Genomic DNA, 17,568 nt, shown 5'->3' on the forward strand with positions numbered 1-17,568 from the left:
CAATGAAAGACTGCACCAACTTGGGTGTTCAACCATTGTACAAAAGACAACAAATAGTGCAAATACAAAAAGGATGAAATTATAATAAATAAGCAAAAAATATCAAGAACATGAGATGAAGAGTCATTGAAAGTGAGTCCATAGATTGGGGGAACTTTTCAGTGATGCAGCAAATGAAGTTGAGTGAAGTTATTCCCTTTGGTTCAAGAGTTTGTTGGTTGAGGGGTAATAACTGTTCCTGAACCTGGTGGTGTGATTCCTGAGGCTCCTGTACCTCCTTCCTGATGGCAGCAGTGAGAAGAGAGCATGACCTGGGTGGTGGGGGTCCCTGATGATGGATGCTGCTTTCCTGTGACAATGTTCCATGTAGGTGTGCTGAATGATGGGGAGGGCTTTAGCCGTGATGGACTGGGTCATATCCACTACTTTTTGTAGGATTGTCCATACCAGGGCATTGTCGTTTCCATACCAGGCTGTGATGCAGCCAGTCAATATGCTGTCCACTGCATGTCTACAGAAGTTTGTCAAAGTTTTAGATGTCGTGCTGAATCTTCGCAAGCTCCTAAGGAAGCAGAATCTCTTCCATTCTTTCTTGGTAATTGCATTTACAGTCTGGACCCAGGACAGGCCGTCCGAAATGAAGACACTGAGGAGTTTAAAGTTGCTGGCCCTCTCCATCTCTGGTCTTCTGATGAGGACTCTCATTTCCTCCTCCTGAAGTCAATAATCAGCTCCTCAGTCTTGCTGAGACGGAGCAATTAATTTGTTCAGCTTGTGAAGACAAGGCCCCCTCAGAGGTGGGCTGCTCATCTGGTATGAACATGAATGCAATATGCCCCATTGGACTCTATTCATTACGGCCTGGTTGTGATGTGCGTTGAGGTCATGGATGTGGGGGACCTGACGGCTAAATCTTGTTGCCCTCCTTCTCTGCTGATCGCGCAATGGCAGTAACACATGGTCTTTGTTATCTGGGAGGGAAAAAAGGAGTGGAATTCTGTGGGTAAAACAAAAGTGTGGACATGGTGGCATAATGGCGAATGTAATGCTTTCCAGTGGCAGGGATCAGCGTTCGATTCCCTCCATTTTCTGAAAAGGAATTATAGCTTCTCCTTGTGACCGCATGGGTTTTGTCCAGGCGCTCCCGTTTCCTTCCACGTTCCAAAGATGCTTGGATTAGTGAGGGTTAGCAATTTGTGGGCATGCTATGTTGGTGGCAGAAGTGTGGCAATACTTGCAAGCTGCCCCCAACACATCCTCGAACTGTGTGGGTGGTAGATGCAAGTGATTCTCTGTATGTTTCAATGTACATGTGACAAATAAAGCTAATCTTTAATCTTTAAGTGGTGCTGGCAATTTCACCAAGGTTGCCATGACCTACAGCGGAAACCCCCACCAGGGGTATAAGAGCTTCTATGTAAGTACCAGCTCGGAAGAAGCATTCCGTCTACAGACCAGCCCATGTTCCTGACCTTGGGAGCTCCTGCCTCTTTCTCCCTTTATACGAGCTCTTTGACCCCAGCCCCGGCAACAGGCGATAGGCAAAGCCGAGGATTTGTTGCCTTCCCCTCCGGAGATTCTCGATCGCTCAGTAGCAACGGCAGTGAAGCAGACATTTCAGGAGTTTCTCCAGGTGTTCCTCCGTGCTTCTCACGTCTGTCTCCATCAAATCAGGATTGTGCGCGGTACCTACTTACAAATACGCTATCATTTCAGAGCAGCCGCACCGTATTGAAAATTATGAGGGGGATAGATAGAGTTGACGTGGATAGGCTTTTTCCATTGAGAGTGGGGGAGATTCAAACAAGAGGGCATGAGTTGAGAGTTAAAGGGCAAAAGTTTAGGGGTAACATGAGGGGGAACTTCTTTACTCAGAGAGTGGTAGCTGTGTGGAACGAGCTTCCAGCAGAAGTGGTTGAGGCAGGTTCGATATTGTCATTTAAAGTTAAATTGGATAGATATATGGACAGGAAAGGAATGGAGGGTTATGGGCTGAGTGCGGGTCGGTGGGACTAGGTGAGAGTAAGAGTTCAGCATGGACTAGAAGGGCCGAGATGGCCTGTTTCTGTGCAGTAATTGTTATATGGTTATATGGTTACACCTGGCCCATTTCTAGATTCCAGCTCCAGCCATGCTCCTAGTAATATACCGATAGTAAATCAGCAGATAATGGGTATTTTGTGACAGATAGTGATCTGCATGGACTGTTTCCTCCTACCGTGCACTCTTCTCCCCACACTTCCAGCAGCTCTCCTGCCTCAGACTGATGCTGACTGGAGTTATCTCCACAGATGAGCCAGTTTGATACGGGGAAATATTCCCTCCTTAATCCATACTTGTTTCAGAAGAGCATTTGGTGTAAGGCAGTTTATCTCAGTGAGTGGGGTGCATTTGAAGATTACCACTGAGGAGACTGTTTGCACAGCAAGATCTTGGCATTTCAAATGTGCTGTCTGAAAAGGTGGCAGTGACAGATCCTGCAAGTTTTAAGAGAAATCGTCTGAATACTTCAGTAGGAGAAGAAAGCTTGTCTCTATTGGAAAGAATTGATCGACTCTAGTCCAGTGAAGTGCCACAGAAATGGTGGGTCAGATACCCTCCCCTGCTACTTGAGAATAATTTTCAGAAGCTGTGCAGAGTACTGCACGGTATACCATTGGACTATGCTTTTCGTCGACCTTTTTTTGGCCTGTTTGTTGGTGATGGATTCTTCACACCTTGACCATTTTCTCCTCCCTCCTTCAAGCTGTTGTCCCTGTTCCCTTCTGCACCCCCCCCCACCCCACCCCACCTTCCATTCCCAGCCGCACAGTGTCCTATAGCCTATGAGAAAGCAAGATGGTTTCCCCTGGGCCTTCCCCAGCTCTGGTGGCAAGAGGCAGCTGACAGTCTGGCACTTAGATGGAGTTGTTCCCCTCTGCTTTCCTGCTGCCCCCTCCTCCTGAGTCAGAGTGCTTCAACATCTGGCTGCTGCTGGTACCTGGGCCACATCTGCACCCCCCACCCACCGTAGTGCAGGAGGAGGGACTGAGATTGGCAAACATCCCTAGCTCTTAGAGCCGAACGACCTTGTGGCTTCCAGCCAATTGCTCAAATATTTCAGCTTTCAGCCAGCAGAACCCCCTCTCATCCGACAAGCTGAAACTTAATTGCTATTCTTTTCTCCTCCCCGCCCCACCGCCTTATCAGTGTTTCTACTTTTTGATTTGCACTGAAGCTCTTAATCATCTTTGCGTTTGTGAAAATTTATTCGTATACAGTTTCATCTTTTTGCAGTTTGATAAAGGCAGGGTAGAGTCTGTTTGTTACCTGTGTGTTCACGGTTGGAAGCTTGTGTTTGGGTATTTGGGTATTTGATCCTCCACAATATTCTGCGTGGGAATTAAAACTGGAAGTGTCTTTTTTTTTACGAGGTCAAGTTGCGAGCTCGACATCAACCCCGCGCGGACGGGGAGCGCGCTCGGGAGCGGTCTGTCACTGGATCGAACTCGGGAACCTCTGTTCTCGAGCCCGGCGCTGATCTCACTGCGCCACCAGCCAACCAAAAATGGACTGGGAATAGGTTTCAGAGCTTTCACTTGTTGATCGTGGTTGGTCGAACAAACCAAAAGCAGGAAAACAACACAATGTGGTGTATAAAACTGAACTTGATTTCAAAAGTTGAATGAATGTTTCATTTACTGTATTTACATTGCCTGACCTCAGAAGTTTCTTCTCACCCTGCATCCCACACCTTCTTTGTTGGGACAGGCAGGTTTAGTCGATTCCTCTTACCTTGTGGCAGAAAGGTCTTCCTGTGAGAATCAATCCCACAGGGAGCTTTCTTTCCCTGCTGGAGTGGCTGGGGACTGGGTGGGGTGGGGGGAGAAAGGCTAGTTAGTGCTAAAAAAGGGTGAATCTGAAAGTGCCACAACACTGGACAGGCTTCCAGAAATCTGGGTTCTGTCTGCTGGTACTCTGAAGCTAGACTGGAATCCTGTACATATGGACTTGGAGACAATGAGGTCAACCCAAAGGCTTGGGAGTCAGCCTGGCAAGCAAGTATCAGCTCCCCTCAGAAAGTGGCTGGGAGGCATGCAAGCGGTAGTTAGATCTCCAGCATCCCCTTCTCAGTGGCTTATCCCTGCTAGGTGCCAAGAGACTCTGACCAGAAGTGAATACCATTACATTCACACATGGGTCTCTTTTGTACCTTTCATATTCCCACAATCTTCCTGCTTTTTGGCTGCGATCCACACTGATTCAGTTTAACAGTCCCTTTGGTTCCTTCCCAATTCACTCATCTCTCGATAGCAGAGAGGCCTTGGACTGAAGGACACTCGTCATGGGGAGCTAGGTTCAGACACTGATGAGTAGAAATGCTCCCCCTCTCCCCCTCATCTGGGTAGAAGCACCGGGATGCTGGTGGGGCTGGTGGTCTGATTCAATAGTCTGTGAAGGGCAAGAGGAAGCCAGGTAAAACATAGAAACATAGAAAACCTACAGCACAATACAGGCCCTTCGGCCCATGATGTTGCGCCGAACATGTGCTTACTTTAGAAATTACCTAGGGTTACCCATAGCCCTCTATTTTTCTAAGTTCCATGTATCTATCCAGGAGTCTCTTAAAAGACCCTATCAAATCCGCATCCAGCACCACCGCCGGCAGCCCATTCCACACACTCACTATTCTCTGTGTAAAAAACTTACCCCTGACATCTGCTCTGTACCTGCTTCCAAGCACCTTAACATGATGGGGGGAAGGCATCAAGGAATACTCCGATATGGTAGGATGGAGCCCTGAGTTGAATAAATTCTGATACAGATCAGCTGGGCTAAATAGTCCGTCACTAGAGATGTTTCATACAACCAGGGCAAATTGTGAGATGCTCGTTTGCTATTCAATTGACGGAACTAAGAGCTCTCATCAGGCCAGGGTGAGAGGACCTCAGCATGTGCCTGCTGCTCAGCCTTTAATGGAAACTTCATTAGGGTTCTTCCTGTTGACGAGCTAGAGTAAAAGGTTCCCTAATGCACCACTTGTGCTGTGTAATAGTTGTTGAATTGCACTGTACTGAAGGAGACCATTTGGCCCATTTTCTCTGAACTAGGCACTGGAATAGAGCTATCTGATTGGCTCATTTTCTCCTCTTCCCCAATCTTCCCAGGAACTCTTTTCATATTGTAGGGCCGCATCCAATTCTTTTTTTTTGAAATTTGCTTTTAAATCTGCTTCCAACAACTTTTCAGCCAGTTTTATTTTCCCAGATCACAATACTGGGCTGTGTAATATCCCCTTGGTGCCCTTGGGATCTTTCACCAGTTAGCTCCGCCGTCTAGTAACCCCCTTTCTGCACCCCCAACCCCTGCTGCCAGTGGAAAATGCTTCTCACCATTTAATCTATCAAAACCCCTTCACATAATGGAACATCTTGTCTTGGCTGTGGTAATCCTGTGCCCATATTATAACCATAGATGTTAAGAGGCAATGCAGTGGCAAGGTTAAGATGGTCTGTTTAAAGCTGTATTACACATGGAATTACAGAGCGCACAGAGGTAGTGAGGAGAGGGGGCTCTTTGTTCTGTCTTCAGAATAAACGCATTGTGCACCTCAGACAATTAACTCTTCTATTGACTGCGGTCTTTTAAAGCTGCTGCATCCTCAACCACCAACCCCCCCCCCCCCCGCCACTAACCCCTCTCTCTCCCTATGTCTCAGGCTCCTTTCACAGTGCTACCATACGGAACTCTGAAAAATCAGCAATAATAGGGGTGAAGATCAACATTGTTCACATTTTAACTTTTTTTTTTCTCCCTGCAACAGTGAATTTGTCAATCAGATCTGAAAGGCAGAAAGAGGCTTTGAATTTTGATCGCAGGGAGCTGGAGAGCCTCCCAGCTGCATGTGTAGGCAGCTTGTGGGATGGAAAGGCCGCCCAGTCACAATTGCACAGCCTACTTTGGGATCTGGCTTTGCAGCAGGAGTGGGGGTGGGCATCATCGCTGAGACAGTGCTGCTTTATCTGAATGCACCTGCAGAAAGGAGGGAGGCAAAATGTTTTTCTCTCCCGCTTAGCTCATTAATTGTACCTTGGAGCTCGAGTGAGGAACAATACAGCACATCAGTAAACGAGATTTGGCAGTGAGAGGCATGTTTACTGTACAAGGTTCTTTTACTAGAATAACACTTTGAGTGCAGATTGTCTCATGTGCTTCTCACTGAGCTGTCAACACTCATTAGGGTCCACAATCTAAGCCCTACAACCAGTTTTGTCTTTCTCTTCATCTTTGATGCCACTCTTTTATCAAATCTGCATTCATTTTAAATCCAATGTATTATTTTCCTGCTTTTTTTTCTCTGATTCTCATGTCCACACACAACCAATGGGGATCATTGGCTGGCAGTTCAGTGGTGAAAGCTCTTTATTTCCCGATTTCCTATCCTCGTAGAGCTGAAGTCACTCTACAGTGCCAGACTTCTCATTCCTGACAAGATCAATTTGGGTCATGTCCAGTACTGACTGACTCACAAGTACCATTTGCTTGACATTAAAATGGGGACTTGTGAGCAACATGGAAGACAGTTTTAAAAAAAAGTTGCAGCCATAGCTGAGATTTAATGAGGGTTAAAGTTCATTGGCATCAGATGTAAAGTGAGAATTCATCTATAGCAGCAAAAATGATGAGGTAACGCAGAGAGGGACCATATTTTTATTTTGGAAACAGAATATCGTTTTAAAAGTAGAATGACAGTCTTCAGTGAAGAATTCATTCAGGAAAAGTTATGGGGACTAAAGTGAAGGAAGAGTACAGGGAACGAGGCCTGGAATTAAAGTTTAAAGTGTAATAAGAGTATCATGCCCCCTGCTAATGTTTGCAGAGTTCAATTAGTCTTACCTGTGCTGTTCATGCACTGAGCATTCCAGCACGGGACTAAACAGGATGAGGGACAAGCTGTAGTAAGTTTGGAATGTACCTCTTGAAGGGGAGATGCCGTCCAGGTCAGAAGATGCTGGCAGCTTTCGAAGTGTGAAGCTGACTTGGTGAGACATGAGGGTAGGTTCCCTGCAGGGGAGAATGGGTTGCGAGGCTTTTGGGCACCGTGGTTGAGATGCAAATTGGAGAGAGGAGCTGTATCCCTTGATCTTTTTAAAACAATGATCTACCCCCAGTGATCCATTCTCCACAACCCTCCAGTCATCAGGTGTGAGGGCTCTCTCGGTGGGGTAGGATGCAAGGGTTGCTCTCAACGGCTGCAAGGTTGGCAGTGACGACACCGGTGCACTTCTACAGTTAAATGTTTGGCATGCCAGGAAGCCAATTACTGACGTGTAGGATAGTGTGGGGCTGTGATTCATAAGAGGACAGCCTGATCCATTATTATTATGCACGTTAAGGACAGGCACAGACACATAACATGTCCCTCCAAAAGTGGTCAGATTACAACAGCTTGCCCGCTAGGTAGGGCAGCTTCAATAGCACCCTTGGGGTGCAGTCCCTGGTAGCCTTTTGTCACAGATTTCATCGCAACACGGTTGCCGACCTTCCAGTGCTGCTGTGGAGCTGTAGTGCTGCCAAGCAATGTTGGTGTGCTAGGCTCGTGCATCATAATCTGCGGGGCTGCCACGTCAAAACAGTCCAGCATTCTGTGCTCTGCCAAGTCTATGGCCATCGAGAGTTGTGAAACCTCGATAAATGCCTGAGTTAGCTGATGGTACGGTAAACCAGTGGGCAGGATTTCTCTCCATGTTTTTTAGGTTCACAGCATTTATCATGACATCTACTGTTCTTCATAAGTGTCCACACACACATTGGGTCAACATTCTGGCATTATCAATACTGCACTTTCTCATGGGTTCACAACACTGGTTTATTTTAAGGAAACATTTTCCAAATTGTCGTCTTGCTGTCCTTCTACATATAATCATCACTGGGATAAACTATTGGTTTAGCCTATCTGAAAGATACACCCCGCCATTTATTGGACTTGCTGCAACACGGAAGGCAAAGGGTAGGATTGTTCAGGTAATGCGTGCTTGGGCTTTGAATCCTGATGCAAGGGTGAGTGATTTCATGAGCAAGGCGAGTGGTTTCACTTCAGATTTAGAAGGGAGAACGAAATGCTCTAAAATTCTGTCTAATAGTTAGACTTTAGCAGTACTGTTTCTGTGATACCAATCGTAAACACGAGAAAATCTACAGACTCTGGAAATCCAAGGCAACTCACACAAAATGCTGGAGGAACTCAGCAGGCCAGGATTGGTTCCTGTGGTGCCAATCAAAGGAGAGCCAATCACTTTGCAACTCCTATAAACCATTCATTTTGACAGGTTTCCAATCTTATACAATAGCGCTTTCACCCAAAGGAAGTGAAGAAGGAGGAACAGGGATAAATGGTTCTCCTGGTCACCTCTGGGTTCTTACCTGTCCTTCAAGCCAGTTTGCCCTTTTGCTGAGTGAGAAAGTGCAGTTCTTTCTTCGGGAAGCCTATGTAGATGTTTAAAAGAGGTGCATTCCTGCGCCTTCCATACCAGCTTGTTACTCAGGACAAAGACTGGGCTTTCGACAGTCTTGCTGTTCTTCTGAGAGAGTGAGTGAGAAACAGTGAAGTTTTTATTGGAAGAGGCCGAAGCCCTCTCTGACCTAGATACTTCTGACTAGCTCTGGGTAAGCAGATTTCTCTTTACGACCAGATGGAAGGAGAAGGTTGAGTAAAGAGGCCACTTGAGCACTTTGTTTGTTTGTCTCAGTTGCCACCGTACCTCCACTGAAGAGACTTAAATTGGCAGACTCTGGCATTGCTTACAAAGAGCCTGGGCGTTAGCTGTGAAGGCAACAGGCTTCTAAACTATCATAGGCATCACAATCCAACTTATCCTTGCCCATGAACTTCCCAATGAGGGCTTCAGGCATGGCAGACATGGTTAATTGCTCTTTACTCGTAATCCAGTGTCACAGTAGCCAGCGTTAGATATGAACGCTGAGCGTGTGGACATTACTGAGTACTCTGTGTGTTTTCAGATGCAAGTGCTTGGTTGTGCTTTAAGATTATGATCTTAAAGATTGTAGAATTTGAAATGAAATGAGATTACTGGTCTGTGGTTATTTATCCACCATTAAATATTATAAAGGAAAGTGATCAGAAATGGTGAAATGCTGACTATTATTGCAGGTACTGTGAGCACGATCACACCATCATTGGAATATGACTTGGAATTGCAATGGAGCGTGATTTTAGATTCCACAATCAAATTATTATTAAGTAAGGTTGGAACGTTGCCTCCATTTTATTCCACTTCTGATGGAATTGATAAATAAGCCTCCAGGTCACTTTGATTTAACAAAGAGAAATACTAATCGTCTGTTGAAGGACCTGGATAATTTTTCTTTTTGTAGAAGGGTAGTTGGTTTTAAGTTGTCTCCTGTGAGTCCATGGTTGAATATTTCTGAACCTTCCATTTGTCATGCCAACTGCAGCAGTCCCATTGTGTCGATTGTGACCTCTGACCCATTTAGATGAGCTGGCTGCTATACAAATAGATATTTTTGCTTGGAGTGAGAATTCTTCAGTCTCATAACTGTTGCAGGTTTCTGATGTAATTTGTCTGCATTCACTAGCCAAAAAAAAATGGATTACGGTTACCAAGGCACTTAATTCAGTCAATGGCCCCTCTAGTACTTAAACAAAGATCTCTCATCACTTCATAACAGAAAATTAAAACCTGAACATAAATCAGATGTTGGCTGGAGTCCTTCTATGTTTAAGATGTTTTATAGGGACTTTTAAACAGAGTACCTTGATTGAAAAGTACAACACAGCGATGATCCTGCTGACAACAACAGAACTTGAAATTAACCTATAAATTATTTCCTTGGCACTACTTTTGCAGAAGAGCTTGTTCCCCCTTTTCAATCCATCCCAGACAACTTTGCCAGTGCAATGCCTGTCCCCTGGTTAAAAACAAAGCCAGGATCTCACCTGGTATTTCTTTAACACCCCCTTCGCTCGTCTCCGGTGCAATGTCTGCTGTGAAGTTGGGCTCCCCCGTTGAGAGAGAAGCTGCACCCTGTTGCCACTTATGGCTTGTTACTGGTGCACCTCCAGTGCACCCATTTCAAGCTTGTTGCCAAGATGGTCAGTGCTGCTACTGGGCCACATGAAATGGGGACAGGTGAGGTCTTAACTCCTCCCCAGCTCAGACAGCCCCATGACTGCAGTAAATCTGCACGTATATTGCTTCTAATGTTGGGTGTGCAAATGCTTATTTCATGCTCTCATCAGGCCAGGCAGCACCTCTGACAAAGAAAACAACGTTTCAGGTCTGAGACCTTCCACTGATGCTGGGGAAGTTCTGATGGACCATCCTTGACCAGAATCGTTAACTTTGTTTTTCCCTCCACAGACGCTGCTTGCTGTTATGGCTTCTCTTTGTTTCAGATCTCCAGCTTCTGCAGTTTAAAAAAAACCTTCTGTACTTTGTTGCCAATTCAAAACCTACTTAATTGCCTGAAGACTGGACAGTAAGGCAAGATAATACATCCCTCAACAGGCATACAATCTCTCTCTATACTGACTAAGCACTTCACCGTGCTGAATATCCAAGTTACACAAAAGAGACTGCAGATGCTGGAAATCTGGATCAGCACACGCAAACAGCTGGAAGAACTCAGCTGGCTAGGCAGCCTCTATGGAGGAGAATGAACAGTCGACATTTCAGACCCTTCATCGGTCCATTGATGCTATCTGATCTGCGGAGTTCCTCCAGCATTGTGTGTGTGTGTGTGTGTGTGTGTGTGTGTGTGTGTGTGTGTGTGTGTGTGTGTGTGTGTGTGTTTTGATCCGAAATAGGTAAAAGCAGTTCTCAGGGATTGGAGCTTGTTTTCAGGATGACATTTTGGAGATGAATAACAACAGGCCTTTTCAGCGGATCCGGAATGGGAAGCCTCTGAGCCATGCACCCATCTGCGGTTTACTCTGCAACCGTCACACCCAGGACCCTTCACCGCGATGGCTCAGGTGGAGTATACAAGCTGCGTCTGTGTCAGCGTGGCAGAAACAAAGCAAATATGTGTCACGTTGGGAAGGAGCGCTTGGAAGGCCTGGAAGTCTATGGTACTGAGGAAAGTAAGCTAAGAGCGGCTGGGTTAAAGCAGACGATGGCAGATCCAGCACAGCTTTGTGTCCGTCCTGAGTGACCTTTTTGGAGTTGATGAAAATGAGGAGAGATGGAAAAACATTTATTCCTATTGCACAGTGTTAAATTTATCTGACTGGCACCCATTGCAGCTATTTCATTTTTTAGTCAGTTGTTTGGTAATCATCTTTTTTTTAAAATTAGGTTTAACATTTGCAGTTGGGCGCAGGAGTCAACAACTTGCCCCCTCGAGCCTGCTCAGCCTTTTACTGTGATAATGGCTGGACCAATGTTATTCCTCTAAATCTTATCATCCGATTCTCCTGCCTCAGATTTTTCAATGCAGAGCCCTCTCTGATCCCACTTACACCCTGGTACAAATGCCGGAGGGTGAAGGCAGTGACCTTCGGTTCATCTGGCTGGCACTGTCACAGTTGAGGCTTATCTCGTTCGTTCCCAGTAAGCCCTGTGTTGACAGCCTATATCATAGTGGTCATTGCATTGGGAAATATGGTCACCAGCTGTAGCTGGACAAATGTCTGCAACGATCTTGCAACTTTCCACCAGAATTGGCTACTCAGTATTGTTTTGAAATACATAACTAAACTTAAAGGAAAATCAGTTGATGCCCTTTTTAAATGCTTGTGTGGTTATCTGCCTGGAGTGCTTGGAGATGTGTTCAGGAGATTAAAATGTGGGCTAACCCCGGAGCATTGGTGATTCTCTATGTGATCCAGTGGCTGTCTTTTTTCTTGTTCCACGTGGGAAGATGAGACTTGCTAAGTTGCTTTAGATGCTCAAGTGGACCATAGAGAGAGGGATCCCTTACAATGTTGGAGCAGGAATAGTCTTCCTAAGGTCTGGTATCACAGAAGTATCCTTACCTGCAAAGCTAATGGGAAAAGAATCTGCCATCATGAAGGGTAATGTAAGGGGTTTTTTCATGAACTGTATACTCCGTTTTACTGGGTCATAATCCTCGCTAGAAGACCAGGATGCTTCATCGGCCGTCAAAATGCGACAAAGGCAACCTGAATATCTATTGGAAAACATGAAGTATTGAACCCCTAACCCCTTCAGCCTGAATTTGGTTTAAAGGTCAGAACTTCTGTTTTGCTCCCGCCAATTATTTATTCATATCAGCCAAAGTCATTAAATTAAATTGAAAAGGTGTTCCTTCAAATTCCAGTGTGCTAGTGTCTGAATTTATTTTTAGATGGTTTTGTCTCTTGTCCAGAGTGGCATATTGAAATGTCTTCTTCATCTGTATTTCAATCTTCATCGTGTATAATGCATGTCCTGTGCCTGTCTCACTCTCCTTGTGTCCCTGTCCATGTAATCGGCTGACTCTGGGAAGTGTTTTGTGTTTGTTCTGCATGTTTTTCCCGAGGTGATTCTGTGTCCTGGCTCTCTGTGCACTGTGTGCTTTGTTTCATTGCTGTTTTAGTTCGTTTCTTTCTGTTTTGTTCACCAAGTGGCCGGGCCATGTGCAAATCCCATCATTCAATAGTGCTGGAGAGTAGATAGTATTTACCTCAATAATGGTAGTTTCTTTTCAATTCTTTCTAACGCTGAACTCAGAAGACGTCTCGAAGCCTACGCCAACCGCGGAAACCCAGCCGGTGTTTGATGGAGACGGTGAGTCGGTTTTGATCATCTTTCTCTGACCTGGTGTCTTTTTTAAATTGATGTTTGATGGGCATGGTGGGGGGAGGAGTTAGCCATCATACATTCCTCTTTAGAGAAACAATTTCTTCTTTCAATGGGGGAATAAAATTGAAATTCATTTACTACTTGAACGAATTTCAATTTTCGAGGATGGCATCAAGTTAAATAATATTATGTCAGTGATTAATTTTTCCCTGTTTCTATTCTTAATCTGATAGCATCTGCTTTACACCATAAAATATCGGAGCAGAATTCAACCATTTGGCCCATCGAGTCTGCTTCACTATTTCATCACAGCTGAGCCAACTTTCCTCTCAACCCCAGTCTCTTGCCTTCTACCCTAACTTATCAAGAATCTGCCTGAAATATACCCAATGACTTGACCTCCACTGCCACCTGTAGCAATGAATTTCAAAGATTCACTACTCTCTGGCTAAAGAAATACTCCTTCATCTCTGTTTTAAATCGATGTTCCTCTATTCTGATGCTGTGCCCTCTGGCCTCAGTCTCCCCCACTATAGGAAACATGCTCACCACATCCACTCTATTGAGGCCTTTCAAATTTTGATAGGTTTCAATAAGATTCGCCCCCCCCCATTCTTCTGAATTCCAGTGACTACAGGCTCAGAGTCATCAAACTCTCCTCATACGATAAGACTTACAATCCCAAGATCATTTTTGTGAACCTCCTTTGAACTCTCTTCAATATCAGCACATCCTTTGTTAGATAAAAGGCTCAAACTGCTCACAGTTCTCCAAGTGAGCCTCACTAGTGCCTTATAAAGGCTCAACATTACATCTTTGCTTTTATATTCTATTCCTCTCGAAGTGTACACTAACATCACATTTGGATTCCTCACCACCGACTCAATCTGCAAATTAACCTTTAGGGGATCCTGCACGGGGTAGCACAGAGGCACAGCCAGTAGAACTGCTGCCTCTCAGCTCCAGTGAGCTGGGTTTGAACCTGAATTCTGGTATTGTATATCTGGAATTTCCATCTTCTCCCTGAGTTCCCCCAGGGGTTCCTGTGTCCTGGAAGGTTGGTTGGCCACTGCAAATTGGTTCTGGTGTGGTGGCCGGCAGGAGCATGGGATTGGAGGGCTGGGGGAGAAATTGAAGGTCACATGGGGAAAATAAAGAGAGATTAGTGCGCTTGATGGTCAGCGAGATGCCAGTGGGTTGAAGACCGGTTGCCATGCCTTACTTATGACTCTTGTTCTGTGAATCTAATCCTCTCAAGGTCCTTTTCTTTGATAAAAGATGTACAGTTTTAGAAAAGCTACCATATTGACCATCACCTTCAAGCATGGACAGTGGGGTTTTAAGTAACCAGTTTGGTATTTCCTTTGACTAATACAACCCTGAGTAGAAGGTATTCTTCTAAAACCTTGAGTGAATGGATGACGTAGAGATAAGAGGTCTAAGTGTCACCTTGTGCAAAACTGTGCAATGATAAAGGTTTTATTTTTAAGTAACTCAGCATAGTAATGGTTTTTAATGCTTGTTCTTTTGGAATAAGCAAGTTTCTATCCCAGATTTGTTAAGCAAAAGGGAAGCAATGGAATGAGTGGGGAGCAGAGAGAAGTCAAAATGAGGATCACAGTGAAAGATGCCCCGATTGCTGTTTTGTGCCATTTAATGATTAATGGAGCAGAGTACCGTCAAATACTGTGGTCTAGGCTGAAAAGAGCAAGGGGTAATGTGATAATCTCCACTCTGCTGCCAGGGCTTCAGGGTATTACGCAGACTCCATTTGACGCACATTTCAAAGTTGAGTATTTTGTGTTGACTCCAATGCCTTGTAGAATGACTGCTTTCTATAGTGAACTAAACATTAAAAGAAAATGAGGCGAATCTAACTCACTTACAAGAATGATTGACCCCACAGTAAGTTTCCCAGCTTGGGCAGGCAAAGTGTAGGATGTGAGGGTGGGGGTAGAGTAGATGATATCGCTAGTGTTGCTCAGACGCAAAATCAGTATTCTGTCATTATGTAGTTCCTGTCCTGTTTCATTTGAGTGAAACTGCACTACCTGAAAAAGCCAGGTGTTCAATGCTGAACCTTAGTGATCAGAGCATGTAGTCTTGCTTGTCTTTGGAAGGATAGAGGGGAGTGGGAATAAATGAGATAAAAATTGAATGTGAGCAGCTTATGTCATAAGAACAAACCAGAGAAACCAGGATTGAAACCTACTTGATCCCTCAATCACTCAATTTGTTGGGCATGTGGCCAAGTGGTTAAGGTGTTTGTCTAGTGATCTGAGCCTCAGCTGTGGCAGCATGTTTGTGTCCTTGAGCAAGGCACTTAACCACACATTGCTCTAGTGTCTGTGCAAGGAGTGGCGCCCCAAACAGACTTCCAATCTGCGCCTTGTAAGGCATAAAAATGCCTGACGCAGGCCTCTCATGGTCTGAGTCGACGTTCCCTCCCTCCCTGATTCCTCAAGCCTATCCACCTCATTCAAAAAGACTGGCTGATTTCTTCCAGGACTCATCTCCTGAACTGTACCAGTTCCACATGTTCCCTATTCAATAAATTAATGTGTGTACTACTAAGGCCAGTCCCCCACCCAACTTCCGCCTTAACAGTAGATGGGTACTTCTTATTTCAACCTAATCATTTCATTTTTCAGTGTTTTGGCCAATCCTGTAACTTGTTACACCTCTACCAGAACCAACAGAAACATGGCTTCTATGTTGATTTTGTGATCAGTGTTGAACCGATCCTTCATCATCCCTAATCTCTGGACCTCCAGTATTTTGACCAATAAATATTGTAGCTGAATATTTCCAATGTCAGCTCCCCACTTGGCATTTTTCTAAACCACCAGCTTCCCATATTCACATTTATTTTTAGTCAGTGGTGAGGTTAAACTTTTGATACTGAGAGTTTAACATCAAGATTTGGTTCACTATTGATTAAACAAACAATTTGGGCTTTCACTCCATGAATGGGTGTGATCTTTGAACTTTGGTCTCTCAGCATTTCTCTGATTTTTACATGCTGGTTCAGGGGAGATCAGTGCAGCTCAGAAATCTGTTGGTAGGAAGAAAAAGAAGTTGCAAATTTGAACCTTGACCCAGGAAGGAAGAGTATCGACTTTGCAAGTCTAAGTCTCGTTGAGACATGTGTGTTTGAGTGAGATTCTGTTACTGCATATTAAACTGCTGATTCAGGAAGCTGAAAACTAATAGGGCACATTAGCAACCAAAAAGAACTATGATTGAATTTTACTAGGGAATCTCGAAGAGTCCCAGAAGGTACAGGTGGGAAAGTGGGTTGGTGTGTAGGAGTGTGTTAGTGGAATTCATTGTCCTAATATCACTGCTAAACACATTCAGTTTTATTAGAATTGTTTTATGAGTCCCCCACGTGTCTAGTAATCTACAGCTCCTGCAGTGCTGAAGTATTGATCAACCTAAAATCCCTTTTAAGCAGAATCTGCTGGTGTGGTTTGGACACCTAACTCTTGAGCTCAGCTGAATAACTTTTGTTGGGGATATTATTGACCAAAAGACTTTGTGTGGTCTTCAACACAGTACTTCAGTCTGCTAGAAATTGGTGTTTCCCATTTAAAAAAATAAACAACTCCAGACTAGGAACAAATCTCTGCTTGGTGTGGTGCAGACAATTGGTTATGGCCCAACGGTTAGTGTTGATAGTCTACATAAGAAACATAATAAATGGGCGGAGGAGCAGGCCATCTGGCCTTGTCATCATTCATGAAAATCATGACTAATCTTCTACTTGATTTTCTGCTACTGTCCCTTTTAACACTCAAATCCCTCAATGCCCAGAAACCTACCTATATCTGTTTTGAACAAACTCACTGACTGAGCCCTCACAGCCTTCCTGGGTTAAGATTCTTTACCTCAAATAACATATTTCTCCTCATCTCAATTGCAAATGGCCTACTCCTTATTCTCAAAAGTCCTACACTCCTCAGTCAGGGGAAACATCCTCCCTCCTTGCACTTAGATTGACAAGTCCGTTAAGAATGTTGTAAATTTTGATAAGATCTCCCTTTATCCTTCTAAACTCTAGAGAGTATAATCCCTGTCCACTCAGTCTCTCCTCATATGGCAAACTCACTATTCCTGGAATCCATTTTTGCTACACTCCCGCCATGACAAGAATATTTTCAGATAAGGAGACCAAAACTTCAAACAAAACTCCAGGTCCAGTCTCACCAAGATTCCAGGCAATTGCAATAAGACTTTTTTATTCCACTCCTGCAATGAAGGATAAACTGGGTTAGGAGGAAAGGCAAAAGGATTATAAGACCATAAAATATAGGAGCAGAATTAGGCCATTTGGCCCATTGAGTCTGCTCTGCCATCATGACTGATCGATTTTTCCTTTCAACCCCAGTCTCCTGTGTTCTACCCGTATCTGTTCATGCCCTGATTAATCAAGAATCTATCAACCTCTGCCTTAAGTATACCTACTGACCTGGCCTCCAAAAGCTGCCTGTGGCAAAGAATTAGACAATAGACAATAGACAATAGGTGCAGAAGTAAACCATTCGGCCCTTCGAGCCTGCACCGCCATTCTGAGATCATGGCTGATCATCTACTATCAATACCCGGTTCCTGCCTTGTCCCCATAACCCTTGATTCTCCTATCTATTAGATACCTATCTAGTTCTTTCTTGAAAGCATCCAGAGAATTGGCCTCCACTGCCTTCTGAGGCAGCGTGTTCCACACCTCCACAACTCTCTGGGAGAAGAAGTTCCTCCTCAACTCTGTCCTAAATGACCTACCCTTATTCTTAAAACATGC

At 44.6% G+C, this 17,568-nt stretch overlaps 1 protein-coding gene across 3 annotated transcripts in view; it reads left to right on the plus strand.

The window, feature by feature from the left end:
• Positions 1-17,568, plus strand: part of smoc1 (SPARC related modular calcium binding 1) — a 248,922-nt gene that overhangs the window by 65,119 nt on the left and 166,235 nt on the right. For 2 of the 3 annotated variants that reach the window (XM_063052100.1, XM_063052091.1), the window contains exon 6: positions 12,663-12,752. In XM_063052100.1, the coding sequence (XP_062908170.1) occupies positions 12,663-12,752 (90 nt within the window). The remainder of the gene's footprint in view (positions 1-12,662; positions 12,753-17,568) is intronic. The other variant, XM_063052109.1, reaches the window with a different exon arrangement.

This window comes from Mobula hypostoma, chromosome 1, assembly GCF_963921235.1.
Source record: "Mobula hypostoma chromosome 1, sMobHyp1.1, whole genome shotgun sequence".
NCBI classification, from domain to species: Eukaryota; Metazoa; Chordata; class Chondrichthyes; order Myliobatiformes; family Myliobatidae; genus Mobula; species Mobula hypostoma.